The following is an 18130-nucleotide window of genomic DNA, read 5'->3' as shown; positions in this document are numbered from 1 at the left end:
AAGTTGCAATCAGGGCTCTTTCCACTTTACTAAGGTGGCACTTGAGCCCGTAATTATAATAAGCTCGTACTTCTACCCACCTTAGATTCAGTGAAATTTCCAATTTTCTGAACTACTTTCTCTCACAGACTCCGTGCTGGTCTCTAAGACCTGAATGGAGGGAAAAGAAAAACATCAAAATTAAAGTGACAATGTAACTAAGGGAGTGTACTGGGAGAAAAACAGGACATTTTTATGATCCCCAAACTGGGGGATGGGGGGTGAAGCATTTCAGGGAGAAAATCAGGAGGAGCGACAGCATAGAATCACGCCTCTGACCTCTGTGCTAGGCATTGCACTATTGACACACGCACACGCTCAGGTGGGGTCCAGAGGGATCACAGCATTTGAAATTTCATTTGAAATCTGCTAGGACTAGTTTTTAGGAGTATCTAGACCATAGTTAGCCAGAATTTTTTAAGGAAGCAAGAGAGTTAGGTTTAAATCCTGGCAGTTCCAGCCAACATCAGAACGACTTCCTGTTCTAGGTAGGGCTGGGCACAGAAGTCAGTTGATTTTTTTGGTCTTCTTTTGAGCTCTGCTGATTCCTGCTGGTTTGGGGTAAACAGGACATGCTGGAGCATATGTTCTCTGGTACCTCTTGCTCTCATCAGCCAAGGAAATGATCTATAACAATGCCGAAGTACCTTTTAAGTGCTTCTAAGACAGCTTTAACGGTTTTGGGCAAGGGACAGAAAGCCTCAGAGAAACCATAAAACACAATCCATATGGCACCATAATATTGTTTTGTTCTGGGAATTCTGCCCTTAGACAAAACCACACGGTCATGAATACATAAACAACCACTTTTTGAGCCATCTAACAAAGACTGAGCTCTGCTACAGAGCAGTGAGCCTCAGCCTGGGGGAAATGGGGGGCAAGTGGCCAAGCCAACCATGGCATGTGCTTCACTTCTGAGCAACAATGCAAATCCCAGCTGAGACGAGTCCATGGTAGAAGACAGATCTTGTCTGTAATGGCCTCATCTGAAAAGCTATGCAGCAAATAACTCTGCAAACAAGTATCAGGCCAGGGCACCAGGGTGGCTCTGTTGGTTGAAAGCCCGACTCTTGACTTCGGCTCAGGTCATGATCTCACGGTTTGTGGGTTTGGGCCCTGTGTCGGACTGTGGGCTGACAGCAGCAGAGCCTGCTTGGGATTCTCTCTCTCTCTCAAAAAAAAAAAAAAAAAAAAAAGGTATCAGGCCATACTGCCCAAATGGGTGGGACAGCTGGTGGCATCTACACTTTGGACGCTAAGCTCTCTACAGACTTCGAGAGAAGGACCAGGATTAAGACTCTGAGGCAGAGTCTCTGAAGACATTTGAGCTGCCATCTCTTATGGTTATTTCCTGAGTGGCTGTGAAAGTTAACGGGATGAAGCCTTCGCTATCAGCACAGAGAAGGATCCAGTGTGAGTCTGCAAAGTGAAATAAACACATATGTAATTTAGAATATCTCATCTTATTCTTTAAAGAAAAATAAGACAAATACTTTTTTGAGAGTAAGAATCCAGTAGTTGGTAATATTGAACCTGATCATCACACGGATGGGAATGGGAAGCTGGAAGGACTGACTCCTACTTAGGGTGAGGTCATTGATGACTTGGGCATAGCTAGAGGACATCCACTTTTACCCAGGCTAGGCATTTATCACTTCGTGCTATGCATATGAGTGTGTATGTAGTGCACACGTTGTTAGGGGTTGTGTGTGGAGTGTCCCTATCTACACGCTCGTAAGCAATTTCTCCAGAAACTATGTGAAGGTGGGAACAGTTACTCTCTGGAGGAAGCTTTATTCTTTAGGTTCATACCAACCTCTAGACAGCTAAGGAGGCTGAGCCGACTGCAGATAGACTGGAATGGTCCAGATAATCCTGAATGGTTTGTTCTGGGGTAACCTAGGGCCAGTAGCATAACACAAGCCTGTGACCTTCTCTGGTTCTTTCAGATGTACTGTGCCTCACTTCTGAAAATTTCACTTCTAAAAATCTATACTTTCCAAAAACAACATGTAAAATACGCAGAGAGGTCTTTATTAGTGCTATTGATGATGCTGAAAATTGGAAACCACTTAAATGCCAAAGAAAATATGGCAAAGTACAATATGGTACACCCAGAATGGAATATTAACCCCACCCAGGACAAATGACAATTATGATGTCATATCACAGATGTATGTGTCAAAACAGGAAAAAGCTGATGCTGACATATTAGGGGGGAGAAAAAAATGAAACAAATTCCATGTTCAATGTGGTGGTGGCTTCCATTAAAAGAATGAGGCATAAAAAAACCATCCTGTGCACCTGATGATACGGGTATGACTCAGTCCTCTGGCATTTGGGAATGGCCTTCACATCCACATGTTTGCTGCCTATTGAAATGACACCTCCTTTAAGAAATGCTGCTATGACCTTTATGTGTAGTGTAACAGGTATATATGAGGTTTTTATGTCATTTCTTTGCAGCTGTTATACATTGCTTTATAACTCTTTTCTAGTTTTTTCCTGTGTACATTTAGGTCTTCCAGCTAGAATATATATGTAAGTTCCTTAAGGGCAGAACCCATATTTTCTATAGCCTTGGGTATATAGTAGACAATTAACAATACCTAATTATCTAGTGAACCACTGAATGGTTTGTTATCAATGAAAATTACAAAGTTACAAAACAAAAAATGGTAGAGGGAGGGGGTGTGGGGTAGAGTCAATTTCTGAATTTTACCTACCATGGAGCATTTCAATAAGAGAGAGGCCAAAAGTCTGCTGAACTGTACTGAGCCTTAGTTTGCCATTGCAGAGAAGCACAGCTCTTTTTTCAACAACAGGACCTACATAATGAGATTTCTTCAGATATAAAAATAAGAGTTGTTAAACTGATTGCAGAAGCAACAAAGTTAACATTTCTTAAAACTAGAATGTGTAAGTAGTTTTTTTTAAAATCCTATTTACTATTACTCTAACTAAACCAGTTGTAAATAAGGAGATTTTGGCTACATTGTTTAACATAACAAAAAGATTCGATCCCAAAATATTTATGGCTTAAATACCATGACATCCCTACTTAAAGTATTTTAGGAAATTGTTAAAAAAAAAAAATGAAGCAATAGGGGTGCCTGGGTGGCTCAGCTGGTTGGGTGGCTGACTTTGGCTCAGGTCACTATCTCACGGATCATGAGTTCGAGCCCCGCGTCAGGCTCTGTGCTGACAGCTCAGAGCCTGGAGCCTGCTGTCTCTCTCTCAAAAATAAATAAAGATTTAAAAGAAAAATTAAAAGAAAAATGAAGCCATTATGGCAAAATATTAACAAGAGTTAAATCCAGATGATAGGTATAAAAGATTTCGTTATTTAGTCTTTCTTTATGTTTACAATTTTTCATAATAAAAAATTTTAATTATTTTAAACTATTCTTTGGTTCTTTTAAAAACCTACATCCTGGGGTGCCTGGATGGCTCAGTCAGTTAACTGTCTGACTCTTGGTCTTGGCTCCAGTCATGATCTCATGGTCATAAGATCAAGCCCGCTCAGCTTGACAGCACAGAGACTGCTTAGAATTCTCTCCTTACCCCCCCCCTCAAAATAAACATTAAAAATAAATAAACAAAAAACAAACCTATACCTTTGAGTTGGTCCAAGAGTAGTAGTTTTAAGAAAAAACTAATTAAGGGGCGCCTTAGTGGCTCAGTCAGTTGAGCATCAGACTTCGGTTCAGGTCATGATCTCATAGTTCATGAGTTCGAACCCCATGTCGGTCTCTGTGCTGACAGCTCAGAGCCTGGAGCCTGCTTCGAATTCTGTGTCTCCCTCTCTCTCTGTACCTCTCCCGCCACTCGTGCTCTCTCTCTCTCTCAAAAATAAATAAACATTAAAAAAAAAATAAAAAAAAATAATTAAAAGACCTCTCTTGACTATTAGATAATAACTTACATATTACTTATCAATGATTTCGATACCAACTTTCTGCAAATATCTTTTAAAATGAAGATATAAAAGTCCACAATCAAATCAGTGTGACATTGGTAAAGTTCTAGATAAAGAGATCAGCATTATAGTAGTTACAATATGGAGAATTCAGAATTAGATCCCAGTACATATAAGTTTATATATGACAAATGTGTTAGATCAAGTTCAGTGGGATTAAAGATGGATTCTTTTTTCATTTTTTTTTTTTTCAACGTTTTTTATTTATTTTTGGGACAGAGAGAGACAGAGCATGAACGGGGGAGGGGCAGAGAGAGAGGGAGACACAGAATCGGAAACAGGCTCCAGGCTCTGAGCCATCAGCCTAGAGCCTGACGCGGGGCTCGAACTCACGGACCGCGAGATCGTGACCTGGCTGAAGTCGGACGCTTAACTGACTGCGCCACCCAGGCGCCCCAAGATGGATTCTTTTTTAAATTCAGCTCTGTGCCAATGTGGGGCTTGAACTCAGGACCCTGAGATCAAGAGTTGCATACTCCACCTACTGAGTCAGCCAGGCCCCTGAAAGATGTATTTTTTTTTTAATGTTTATTTATTTACCTTTGACAGAGAGAGCGTGAGAGAGAACACGCACAAGTGGGGTAGGGACAGAGAGAAAGGGAGAGAATCTCAAGCAGGCTCTGTGCTGTCAGTGCAGAGCCTTACATGGGGCTTGAATTCATGAACCACAAGGCCATGACCTGAGCTGAAAGCAAGAGTTGGCTGCTCAATTGACTGAGCAACCCAGGCGCCCCATCGAAAGATAGATTTTTAATAAAGCTCCTAGCACAATTGGTTATCTCTCAGAAAATAAAAGTGGACCACACACCAAAATGTAATGAAAGATTAAAAATTTAAATGTAAAAACTAATATAATAAAACAATGTAACCAAACCTAGACTATTGCATGTATGTTAATTTCTATAATAAGCAAAAAACTCTTATAAACTGATAACTCAATAGGAAAAAAAAGTGAACAATAGGCAGTTCATATTCAGCGGGCCAAAAACCATGAAAGACATACTCAAGTTCACTAACAGTAAAGGAAATACAAATGAATGAAAGTAAAAAGCACTTCACACTTATCAGATTGGTAAGGATGTGAGGAATAGGAAGTCTCATAGGTTGAGAGTGGGCATATGATGATACATTTAGTAAAAAATCTCTGAAAGGCAATCTGGCAACCGTATTAAAAGTAGAAATGTATATGTACTTTTCAAATTTGCGCTTCTACTTCTGGGAACCAACCCAACAGAAATAAAAGTAGGAATACAAATAGATACATAAAAGAGTACTATGAGAGCCCTGCTTGGAGTGACTGAAGAAGTGAAGTAAAGGCAACGTGAACGTCTATCAACAATGGATCACCTCAATAAGCAGCGTCCTCTCAGCATGAAGAGTGCAACTTACGACTCCATTTTTGTAAAACAATGACAAACAATCAACCCCGCATCTATAGGCCTATAGATACAAAGAAGTGTGTACTATTATATGAGTTATGAACTAAAATATGGAGGGAGCCACAGTAAGCTGCCATAAAGTGAATTATGGCAGGGGGCAGGGCCAAGTTCAATGGAGAAAGAAAGTGTTCGTGATAAAAACAGGTAAGCTATAATCCCATTCGTGTAATGTTTGCATATGCATTACATTTGTTTTAAAATGGACTCTCTCTGCAACGCATAAGGAAAAGTCTCCCATGATAAGATGGCACAATAAGGAAAACTCTTTTTTTTTTCCTAAATAGAAATTGCCAGAATGAGTACCGTCATTCATATTTTACACCATGCATGTGATACGATCACACTATACACTGGTATGTGTGCCCGTCTGGCTGGCAGCCAACCAACCCAGAAAGGTATTACAACTTGCCTGTGACATAACATGCCCAGTTCAGTGAAGTTCGGCTAGAGCACCATCTTCCTCATCACTGGATTTTTCTTGCAGTACCCACTGGCTGCAGGAGCTTTTCTGTATAGTGGTAGCTCCTCAAAGGAGAAGTTACCTGGTAAGTGATGCGCACGTAAGGCAGATCCCGAGACAACGGATACACAGGAGAGGACTTCTTCCCATTATGCAGAGTGTCTGTGAGTTCAGAAAGACATCGCTGCACTTCAGTCAGGGTCCTAGACAAAATTTCCATTTCCTTAGACAGTCGGTAAGTTTCCTTTTCCTTCTGTGAGTTCTTGCTTTGAGGCAAATTAGGAAGTTCCGGAGTGCTGGTGTGGTCTGGTGTGCTGCTGGACCTGGGCGGTGTTACTGAGCGGTTAATGGGCTCAGCATCTAGAGTTCTGAGAGCTATGGACCCATCACAGATACTGCTTGGAGGGCTCCTGATTTCTTCAATAAGGGTTCTTCCAGGCCTTTCGCATTGACTATGGCTGTCAGATGTGAAGAGCCCTCTGTTTTGGTGACACAAATCTGGGGAAAGACTTTCAAGTAGCTTTTTTCTGTCTATTTTACTTAATGGAGTACTGAAAGTAGAGTATCCACTCTGGTTTTCACTCGATGTTACTGGCAATTCTTTTTCCAATGTTACTTCTCTAACAATCAAACGAATGATATACTGATCAGTCTTTGAAGAAGGAAGAAATGCTGAATCAGTGGATTTTTGTCTTCCAACCAAAATTAATAATAACTTCTCTGTCAAGAAACACATACCTTTTGGTCTTTCACTTTTCTCAAGTTGAATCTGCTGGATGTTTGGCAGAAACGATGGGATGACAGAATAGATAAAAATTATATTGGAAGTATTAGAAGCCACTGCTACCACCTGAGCTTTAAGATCAAATGTTATTAGATCAGGAACCAGAATGCCTGGAATGGTGACTTTTCTGGTCTGCGTAACCTCCTTCTCAAAGGTCACAAGGACCAGATGTGAAGAATCCATGCCAGTTCCTGTCAAGTAGTCTTTTTTTCTTAGACAAATAAGAGAACCACCCTCAGATTTTGACGTATTGAAATGCATATGAGTTAGATCCAGAGGATCTGAAAAGGAAGAAATGGGAGAAACTGATGTTTCAACACTTGTTTTAGAAGCAACTGCCCCCTTACCCCCGGTGGGTACTTCATCAATAACCGGGAAAGTACACAGACAAGGGTCTTCACCGCTAGGTGGAACATCAAAGATTTCAGATGCATTTAAGCCACAGATCTTATCTAGTGGGAGCTCAGTGGCTACAGCGACCTGTGAGTCCACGGTGGCTCTGATGGAGCGCACAGAGCTGTCCACATCAAACACTGGGTGGAAGGAGCACCTGCGAAGGGTCTTCTGAGCACTGTCCCAAATGTAGGAATGCAGGCTGCTGCCAACTGCCACCACCAGCCTCTGGCCATCCTGGGTCCAAGACGCACAGTGAATGAGGCCCTGGGTGTCAATGTCCACGTTCACCCGGGAACTGTCGCAGTGAACACTGTGGAAAACGGAGACACGCTGCGCAGTCAACACAGCCAGGACAGCACTTTCTGGATGCCACACACAGCCCTGGGGAAGGACAGGGAGTGATTCTCTAATCTCACAGGTCTGAGACATCAGCCATTTGTTCGTCCCCGTACTGCTGGGACATAGCTGCCACACAATGACACGCTTCTTGTGCTGCACAGCGAGCAGAGCAGGCATGTCAGCTGTGCCAGGGGGGGCCCAAGACACTCCATACACATGTTCAAACTGTCCAATGACCTCTGAGTCCCCAAACCTGGCCTCTCCACTGTGAAGCTGTAAATCAGTCAGGACTACCTGGTTCCCATTAGTCCAGACAAGGCCATGAACTGGATGTACTGCCTGATACAATGCATTCAGCCCAGTCCTGAGAAGTCTTCCTTTTCCCAACTCCATCCTCTTTGATAAAGGGTATCTGAAATCATTAAGAAGGAAAGTTTTACCATGAGACTATAATCAGACAAATCCAAAATGTAGGACATTTTATAAGACAATTGGCTTAGGCCTTTCACAGGTCAGTATTTCAAGGGGATAAAAGGTCAAAGGCATGTGACAGATTAAAAGACATGACTGAGCCATAACAAGCAAATGTAACATATAAACTTTGATCAGCTCTTGAATTGAGGAAATAAAACTTTCTTTTTAATGTTTGTTTATTTTTGAGAGAGAGAGAGAGACAGAGACAGAGTGCAAGTGGGGGAGGGGCAGAGAAAGAGGGAGACACAGAATCCAAAGCAGGCTCCAGGCTCTGAGCTGTCAGCACAGAGCCAGATGTGGGGCTCAAACCCAGGAACCTCGAGATCATGACCCAAATAGAAGTCAGATGCTTAACCGACTGAGCCACCCAGGTGCCCCGTAAATAAAATTTTCTATTAAAAAAGGATATTTTTAGAATTGGAGAAATTTGAATATGCAATAGATATTAGGAGATATTGTGGAGTTGTTTTCTTTTTAAAAAAATGTTTATTATTTATTTTGAGAGAGTGTGTGCAAGCGGGGGAGGAGCAGAGAGAGAGGAGACAGAGAATCCCAAGCAGGCTCTGCTCTGTCAGCACAGAGCCCCATGTGGGGCTCTAACCCATGAACCATGAGATCATGACCTGAGCTGAAATCAAGAGTCAGATGCTTAACCAGATGAGCCACCCAGGAGCCTTAGAGTTCTTAAGTGTGAACACGGTATTATGGTCATGTGGGGAATGTCCTTGCTGTTAAAATATGATGTTGGAGTATTTGGGGTAAAGTGTCATGATGCCTACAATTTGCTTTCAAATGGCTTAGCTAAATCCAGAAACACCAGGGGCACCTGGGTGGCTCGGTCGGTTGAGTGTCCGACTTCGGCTCAGGTCATGATCTCACAGTTCGTGGGTTCGAGCCCCTCATCAGGCTCTGTGCTGACCCCTTGCTCGGAGCTTGGGGCCTGCTTCAGATTCTGTGTCTCCTTCTCTCTCTGCCCCTCCCCCACTCACGTTTTGTCTCACTCTGTTTCTCAAAAATAAATAAATGTAAAAAAAAATTTTTTTTTTAAATCAGAAACACCAAACCCTACACATTTTATATAGAAACACAGAGAGATAAAACAGATGTAGCAAAATGTTAATAAATCCTGAATCTAGATTGAGGCTATATTGATATTCCTGGTACTTTCAACTTTTAAGTTAAAAATTTCTCAAATTAAAATATTGAGAAAAACCTCTTTCACCATCTAATTTCTAGTCTTCTTTCACTGCCAAGTCAAGCATTAACTGATATTCACATCTCTGACTTTATTAGCACTTATTTCAACTCCCTTCAAAATGGCTTTTACTTCCTCAGCGAAATGACACTCAGAGAGTCACTGTTGCTATTTCTACTTCACCATATTCAAATAGCACTTAATAATTTTCAGACCATTTTCACATTCCCTATCACATTTGCTCCTTGCAACAATCTTTTGCAAGAATACAAAGTAGGTTAGGGAAATATTATCTTCAATTTTTTTCATTCTTAAGGTTTTTTTTTTTTTAAGGAATTTAAATTACTAAAGAAGTACATGTTCACTGCAATGAAATTGAGACAAACCAGAAGTTTCTACAATAAAATGAAATGTTTCCTCCTACCCCATGCCAACACCTCCCCTCCCCAAACTCAAGTCCTTGATAAAAGCACTGTTAACAATTTGGTGTGTAGCCTCTGAAACCATTAAAGAAACTTATCCAAAAAAAAAAAAAAAAAAAGAATTTTATATGTGCTAAGTTTTTTTTTTTCTTTTAAACAAAAAAAGGGGGTTTAAGTCACAGTTCCTGGGTACTAACAACAGAATCCACTCTGGCTAAGTAAAAAAAAAAATCTCAAGAACCAGGATCAGAAAAACAAGCAGAAACCAAGTGAGGCTAGCTAGACGGAATAAACCATGGCTACCACTCTCTCAACACATCAGTGGCTGAGAATCTAACTTCACTGCCCCTTCACTTAGTAACAATTGCTTAAGATTCCGAATAGGGGTCCAGGGGGAAACTTCCCACTGGCTTGGCCTAGCTTCCAAGTCCTGCTCTAGCTGCCAGGATGGGGAGAAAGAGGGGTCCCCACAAAGGCTTCTGTCATAAGGGACGGGGGTTCTGCTTTCCCACCAACACTCACACAAAGGGCAGCTGCCCCCAAATTAGGAAGGGGTTTTTAAAAAAGGACCAACAATAATCACAGGGATCTCATATGTTACATACTATTCACTAATTTATTTTAAATCACGGGTACTTTTTCAAGTCAGTAACAAACAGATCTTCCTCAGTCTTTTAAGTAGCCCCATTAGTAGCTGCAAGGTATGCTATAATGTACTCAAAGATTCCACTATAGGTGGGAATTCAGCTTGTGTCCCAACTTTTTTCTAGATGTGGATAGGGTCCACAAGTTTAGTTAGTACTCAGTCCCTATCACTGTTCTCACATTTCCTTCCTTCCAGTGTCACCTACTCTCGTGTTTTCAATTGTTACCTCTGTTTATTACTGTCAGATCTGCTGTGCTACAATGCTATTCAATTATATGTTAGGCTTCACATTATGGCTGATATTAGCCCTGCCCACATTCATTTCAAACTGGACCTGCATGAAAGGGGAAAAAAAAAAAAAGGCCTTTTTTGCTCTCCACAGCAGCTCCTCAATTTCTGTTAATGGATATCGCCATTCTCATATTCACTCAGGCTAAAAACTCAGGACTCCATTTGACTACTCTCCTGCCTTCTCAGTTGGTGACCAAGTCTTATTAATTCTTAGAACTGTTCCTGAATCCAGTCCTTCTTATCATTCCCACCAGCACTATCCTGAATCAGATCGCTGTTACTGCAAACCTACTTGGCTGTAATAATTGCCTCCTACTTGGTTTCCCTACCTCTTTCTTTCTCTAGTCCATCTTGTGCAAAACCAGTCTTAAAATATCCTTTTAAGTATATCATTTATCAGCTTAAAAATTGGCAGATGTTAAAAACAAAATTCGGGACACCTGGGTGGCTCAGTCAGTTAAGTGTCTGACTCTTGATTTTCAGCTCAGATCATGATCTCACATGGAATTGAGGGTTGTGGAATCGAGCCCTGTGTCAGGCTCTGTGCTGAGCAAGGAGCCTGCTTGGGATTCTCTCCCTTCCCCCCACCAAATAAACATTAAAAAAAAAAAAAAATGGCAGATGCTACCTACTGCCCACAGCTGCACTGTTCAATATAGTAGCTACTAACCATATGTGCTTTGCAAATTTAATTAAAATAAAAAATCAGTTCCTCAGTCACACTAGTCTTTTTCAAGTGGTCAACAGTCACATGTGGCTAGTGGCTATCACATTGGGCAGAGGAGAATAGAACATCTCCATCGCTGAAGAAAGTTCTGCTGGGCAGCACTGTCCTATAGGATAAAGTCTGAATTCCTCAGTTGGGCATTCGAACCCCTACCCATCGTGGACCTCCTATCCCTCCAGTCTTATTTCTAGTTGGTCATCTTCATAGTTACAATACTCGGCCCGTTCAAAACACTCCATCAATGACAGGGGAACTGATGGCCCAGCTTAATTACTATCTCTTCCAAGGGGTCTTCTTTAATCATCCTGCTAAATCTGATACTTTCCTCCTCTTAACTCCTATAGCCTTACAGCCTACAGCTCTCATGCGACATCTTCAGTTTATTATCTGCAATTACCAGTTACTCTTTCATGTACTACCGCACATTTCACAACTAATGCACAAGGTCTTTGAGAGTAAAAATGAGACTTAAGTTAAAAACTTAACTTCTTTGCCTGTCAAGTATTTTCAGATGGAATGCTCTGTATCCATTACATCATAAAAGGAGTTTCTAATTGGGTCACAGTATTGCCAGGGGTTGTGTTGTGATCACATTTTTGTTGCTTTAGGCTCTTATGATACTGTAAGTAAACCTCTTTGGACTATATTTGGACATGCTTTCTAAGTCTGTTAAATAATCCCTCCTCTTTTTTTTTTTTCAATTGAGAGAGAGCACGAGTCAGAGAGAGGGACAGAAGGAGAGAGAGAGAGAGCCAGAAAGAGAGAGAGAGAGAGAGAGAGAGAGAGAGAGAGAATATCTTAAACAGGCTCCACACTCAACTCGGAGCCCAACAAAGGCTCTATCTGACCACCCTGGGATCATGACCTGAGCCGAAATCAAGAGTCAGACTGACTCATGCTCCCTCTCAAATTGAAAAAAAAAAAAAAAAAAAAGAGTGACTATGTCACCCAGGTGCCCCAATAATCCAGCCTCTTAAAACAACCAAAACAATGGGGGAATATATATTAAGAGATATTTCCCTCCCCTACTGGTCCATATAGTCCTAATGCAGCCATATAATAGCATTTCTCATTTCCTATATGGTAAAAAAAAAAAAAAAAAAAACAAAAAACCAAAAAAAAAAGGTTAAGCAACCATACATATTAGCCATAGTTTACATATACATATTAGCACAAGTTTCCAGGTCTTAACTCATACTTGTCATTTAAATCATGATGACAAATAATCAAACAAGGTTAATAAATCATATATTTATATAATTTTTATATTTTATAAAATTAACACAAGATTTTACAACAATCAAACATTTTCTTCCTAGGATAGTTCCAGGGGAAAAAACATCTTTATTTCGAGTGATTATTATAAATTTTTTTTTAACGTTTTATTTATTTTTGAGACAGGGAGAGACAGAGCATGAACAGGGGAGGGTCAGAGAGAGGGAGACACAGAATCTGAAACAGGCTCCAGGCTCTGTGCTGTCAGCACAGAGCCCGACGCGGGGCTCGAACCCACGGACCGCGAGATCATGAGCTGAGCCGAAGTCGGCCGCTTAACCGACTGAGCCACGCAGGCGCCCCTCGAGTGATTATTATAATGTAGAGTCTGTATCAGTGCCACAGTATGAAAATCTTTCCTTGCATCATCTTATATACAGAACCTGGTTTACTGTGGCTTTAGTAGTGAGCTTCAAGTTCAAGTGCATCAAAAGCTGGCTTTGCCTTTGTATTCAGCCAAAATCTATTTGGCTTGGATTTTAGCCTTTGGAAAACTGAACAGCCTAATGCTTTAATGTCATTTTCTAGCATCCCTGAATGTGTGTGTCCACGCATATTTAAGATACATAAGGTCAGATAAGAATAAGGCAGTAATGAGAATAAATTGGATATTCTAATTTATCTAAATGATAAGTATTTACTTTCAAATATAGACAAATATGATAAGCATTCTTTATTTAAAGGGCAAAAACTGTACCTTCAGGTACATTCTATTTCAAAATTCTATCAGTGAGTTGATATATATTTGTATGTGTAATAATGGTTGCAAGAATAAAATGTTGCAACAATAAATGACTGTGAAAGATTAATTTTAGGACAAAAAACAAGAATTTTCACCTAGTTGACTTATTGAGAAACAGAGTAGCATAATAAATAATATTAACAATATTATTATATTGATTATAACAAATAAATATTAAAAATATTATTATTTATAAATAAATACTAACAAAGAGTACACTAGCTAAATAACTTAATGAAAAAACATTATATTCTTTTTGACCAACAGAAGTTTGTGAAATTTAAATAAAAATATAAAGCACAGGGATAGAAATGAATTGTAATTATCTTGGTAAAATTGTTCATTAAACTAGCATTCATTAACCAAAAAGTCTTTAAGAACTGTGTTTAACTCAAAGTTTTTTAAAGATTTTGTTGTTATTTTGTTTGTTTTTCATTGCTTTTTTTTTTTTTTTTTTTTAGTGTTTATTTACTTTTGAGACAGAGAGAAAGAGAGCATCAGCAAGGGAGGGGTAGAGAGAGAGACAGAGAAATACAGAATCTGAAGCAGGCTCCAGGCTCTGAGCTGTCAGCACAGAGCCTGACGCAAGGCTCAAACTCACGAACCGTGAGAACATGACCTGAGCCGAAGTCAGACACTTAACTGACTGAGCCACCCAGGCGCCCCATCATTGGTTTGTTTGTTTTGAGAGAGGGAGAGAGAAATCCCAAGCAGGTTCTGCACTGTCAGCAAGCAGAGCCCAACACGAGGCTGGATCTCACAAACAGTGGAAGCCAAGAGTCAGATGCTTAACTGACAGCCACCCAGGCACCCCAAAGATTTTAAGTAATCTCTATACCCAACCTGGGGCTTGAACTCATAACCCCAAGATCAAAAGTAGCACATTCCACTGACTGAGCCAGCCAGGCATCTCCTCACCACTCTCTTCTTAACCCCCCAAATTGACCCTATTACCACCTTTTTAAAACAGCTTTCACCAAGCCACCAGTGCCATCTATGTCATTGAACCCAGTGGACATTTTTCAACCCTGTTTTACTAATATGTGTCAAAGACAGAACTTGAGAAGTTGTCTTTGGAATCTACATCCACAGAAACGTATTCTCTACCATACTGCCTGGTGATTTGCTTTTAACTCATCTGCAAGTTATTTCTCATGCCTCTTTGCTGGCCTTATCCTGGTTTGTAGAGTCTTTTACTAAGAAGGAATTGTCTACTATGCTTCTACACATGATGTCAGATTAAGTGGGTCTGTAGTGGCTTGCTAAATGGAAAATAAGTCCCTTGTCACTATTAATGAAGAAAACTGCCACCTCTAGCCCACTGGTCTTATATAAGATAATATATGTTTTCCTCTAATATCTACTCATGCACTTTTAAAAGACTTTTATTGATAAATAATGCATGATACATTTTCCTAGGCAGAGAAAATTCCTAATGGGCCAATTATATCAAAGGCAATTTATATATGTTTTAGGCTACCCAATTCAGTCTAATGTCATTGAGGGTGTATATGGCCAGGGGTAGCACAGAATAAGGATTTGTAAATAAGAGAAAAACAAACATGATAATGTTACTAAGATTTTTAGAAGAATTAATTTTAATATTTTCATCCTTGGTAACAAGAAGAAATTTGGCACATTTTTCTCAAAAACCTAACAAAAATTACAAAAATCTGTTGCAATCCTTTGTACTCCATTGCTAGTTTAGGTCCTGACCACCTCTCCCTCTTTAGTAGGTTAGAACAAGAAGGCTTCTGGACACCAGCCTCTTCCTTCCCACAGAGCCTGGATGCTTTATATGATTGGGTAGAATCATCTTTTTAAAAAATCACAGCTATGGTCAGGGGCACCTGGGTGGCTCAGTCGGTTAACCGTCTTGACTCCTGATCTCAGCTCAGGTCATGTCATGGTTCGTGGGATTGAGCTCCACACTGGGCTCTGCACTCACAGCACAGAGCCTGCTTGGGATTCTCTCTCTCTCTCTCTCCCTCTCGCAAAATAAATATATAAAACATTAAAAAAAAAAAATCACAGCTATGCGCATTTTGTTCTTCTGCTCAAATACTTTGTCTCTACAGTCTACATATATAAAAAAGTTCTTTCAAATGTCTTAGCAAGGTATTTCAGTCTTTAAATTATCTGAGATTGATATACCTTTCCAACCTTCTATCCCTGATCATAAAGGGCATGCTGAGGAATTTGGAGGAACCAGCACACATTCACATGACAAAGCACAGGATGGACTGACAAGGAATAAGGCTAAGTTTTTTTTTTTTTTTTAATTTTTTAAATGTTTATTTATTTTTGAGAGAGAGAGAGACACACACACACAGAGCATGAGCAGGGGAGGGGCAGAGAGAGAGGAGACACAGAATCCGAAGCAGGCTCCAGGCTCTGAGCTGTCAGCACAGAGCCTGATGCAGGGCTCGAACCCACGAGCTGTGAGATCATGATTTGAGCCAAAGTCGGACACCCAACCGACTGAGCCACCCAGGCTGATAAGTTTAATGAGGAGTCATGAGATAGTTTGAATTTCTCACAATGAGAAAGTAAGCCAAGTTTGTAGCTACTTCCGAAGAGAAAGAGTACCTGATTCAAGAGATCTTTCTTTCTTTGTTTTTTTCTTTTTCTTTTTTTAGAGAGAGCAAGAGTGGGAGAAAGTGGGAGACGGGCAGAGGGAAAGAGAGAATCACAAGCAGGCTCAACGCTGGGCATGGACCCCAATGCAGGGCTCGATCCCACTATCCTGGGATCACGACCTGAGGCGAAATCAAGAGTCTGATCCTCAACCGACTGAGCCACGAAGGCACCCCTCCAGAGATATTTCTAATGCAGATTGAATAAATAATGACATCAGGTAGGATATGAGTGGTGAGGAAGAAAGGGGAATTGAGGATAACATGCAGACTTTTGCTTAGGAAACTGTTGAACCATTAATCAGAGATATAGAAGGCAGAGTGTGCTTCAAACATTGGAAGGGTGAGAAATTTTGTATTAGATCTGCCTCATCTAAGATGTCTATAGGTAGCAATGTGCCTTACGCAGTCAGAGGTTAAGGATTTGGGAGTCATTGTCATAATGTAGATAGTTAAAGCCAAAGCAGTGGACAGTCCGGCTGTGAAAGATCAGAGAGCCAAGAGGACAAAGGTTGAAATAGCCTTTAGGTGTCCCCCAATTATTTTGTATCCTTTAAAATATTTAAATTCTGCCTGAAGCTAACTGTATACTTGTTAGTCTCTCAACCCTCAGACTATAAGATTTCAGGGAGTTTTAGGGAATGAAAACCCACTGTTTCATTAGTTCAGGGGAGAGATGGTCAGAATCAGGACCTGCTGCTCAGCCTATGACCATTTAATTCTTGTTTTTAATCTCTAAAGACAACTCATGGTGAGAATCAAGGGGCTTAGGCAAACTGGACTATTTCCAGTAGGTTTAAACAGAACTACATAACCTCCAACTTGTTTTTCTGTTTGTTGTGTTTCGACTATAAAATAATTTCAAGTTCTTCACACTTTTAAAAAAAATTAACACACAGGAAAGGTAAAAAGCTAAATTCACGAAAAACCATTCACCCAAAGGGAAAAAAATTATGACTACATCTCTCTGGCTTTTTTTTCTTTCTATGTAGTTTTGGTTAAAAAATTTTCAACCATACTGTACAGTTTCATATGACGATTTTTTCACTTATTATATATTAGCATTTTCCCATGTTACTTAAAATTTATAAATTATTTATTTATTTATTTAAATGTTTATTTATTTTTACGAGAGAGACAGAGTGAGAGCAGGGAAAGGGCAGGGAGACAAGGAGACACAGAATCTGAAGCAGGCTCCAGGCTCTGAGGTGTCAGCACAGTGCCTGCCCCACGTGGGGCTCGAACTTGTGAAGTGTGAGATCATGACCTCAGCCGAAGTGGGACAGCTTAACCGACTGGGCCACCCAAAGCGCCCCTACAAATTATTTTTAAAAGCCACTTAGTACGCATTTAGTGAAGTCGCATTTTTCCTCACTGTTGAGACACCTGGTTGTGCCAACTTTATCTTATCATAAATAACTCTGTGATAAAGGTCTTTATGCATAAAGCATGTTCTTCATTTCCGATGGCTTCTTTAGGATATATTCCCACAAGTATCACTAATGAGTCACATGGAATATATTCAAACGTTTAAAGCCACCCCTCGCTCATCCTCAGCCGCTAGCCCTTCGCACGCGAGTTCCCTACTCCCATTCTCCCCATCCTCTCTGCACTCCTGGGTCTCCTCCCCACTCCCCAACAAGTACTGGCCCCTCCATCTCCCTCTCCGCCCACCCACAGCCTCCCAAAACCAGCTAGGCTTAAGCAGGAACGGACACAACAATACCTTTGGCCTGACTGCCCACAGAAAATAAAGACTCCCGGGTCCTGCGGATCTGGAGCCCTGAGCGAATACCGGAAGTATCGGCTCCCAGGCCTCTGATAGGTGAGCGGTAACTTGGCGAGCCCTACAATGCCCTCTGTCTATTGGTTAGGGTCCTTCCCTCTGACCAATAAGCTCTGGAACTGCCGCACGGATCTCTGGGAGTTGTAGTTTCCGTGTAACTCCATCTACAGTAAACCAGCAACAATTTCTCCCTCAAGAAGGGTAGAGCCTTCCCTCACTTCTCGATTCTCTTAGTCTGAGAAGGGGTACAGGATCCCTAGAGTACGGTTTCTTAACTTTGGAGAGGAGATGGGGGTCAGGGGAATGGGAAGGTGTTGAGGACTTCTTTTAAAATGTGATAAATCTCCCCAGAAAAATGTTCTTATTCGTACACAAAACATTGTGCATTCACTGAAGCCTGTCCATAGACCTGTCCGAGTTACAAACTCCTGTTCTACGCTTACTGGCCATAGCCCAGGGACCTAGTGTGACACCAGACTTTAGACCAGCTACACACCTGG

General features: G+C 40.8%; 2 protein-coding genes across 6 annotated transcripts in view; one reads left to right on the top strand and one right to left on the bottom strand.

Annotated features, from left to right (window-relative positions):
• Nucleotides 1-1209: 1209 nt before the first annotated feature.
• LOC102964802 (WD repeat and coiled coil containing) lies at nt 1210-17636 on the bottom strand. 2 transcript variants are annotated; one of them, XM_007080724.3, is made up of 4 exons: nt 17571-17636; nt 6000-7848; nt 2766-2883; nt 1210-1458 (listed from the first exon to the last, which is right to left on the bottom strand). In XM_007080724.3, exons 2-4 carry the CDS (start codon nt 7827-7829, stop codon nt 1331-1333), a joined length of 2076 nt encoding a protein of 691 aa, XP_007080786.2. In that variant the 5' UTR covers nt 7830-7848; nt 17571-17636; the 3' UTR covers nt 1210-1330. The 2 variants fall into 2 exon arrangements, 1 of the variants encoding a protein (XP_007080786.2); XR_001510148.2 differs by lacking the exon at nt 1210-1458 and having other exon boundaries at nt 2808-2883; nt 5867-7848.
• Nucleotides 2222-18130, top strand: part of FKBP1B (FKBP prolyl isomerase 1B) — a 42255-nt gene continuing 26346 nt past the window's right edge. For all 4 annotated transcript variants that reach the window (XM_042982407.1, XM_042982406.1, XM_042982405.1 and 1 more), the window contains exons 1-2: nt 2222-2471; nt 17592-17669. In XM_042982407.1, coding sequence (XP_042838341.1) covers nt 2384-2471; nt 17592-17669 — 166 coding nt within the window. In that variant the 5' untranslated portion in view covers nt 2222-2383. The remainder of the gene's footprint in view (nt 2472-17591; nt 17670-18130) is intronic.

This window comes from Panthera tigris, chromosome A3 (genome assembly GCF_018350195.1).
Source record: "Panthera tigris isolate Pti1 chromosome A3, P.tigris_Pti1_mat1.1, whole genome shotgun sequence".
Classification (NCBI taxonomy): Eukaryota; Metazoa; Chordata; class Mammalia; order Carnivora; family Felidae; genus Panthera; species Panthera tigris.
Note: the sequence above shows the minus strand (reverse complement) of the source record. Positions and strands in the feature narration are given on the sequence as shown.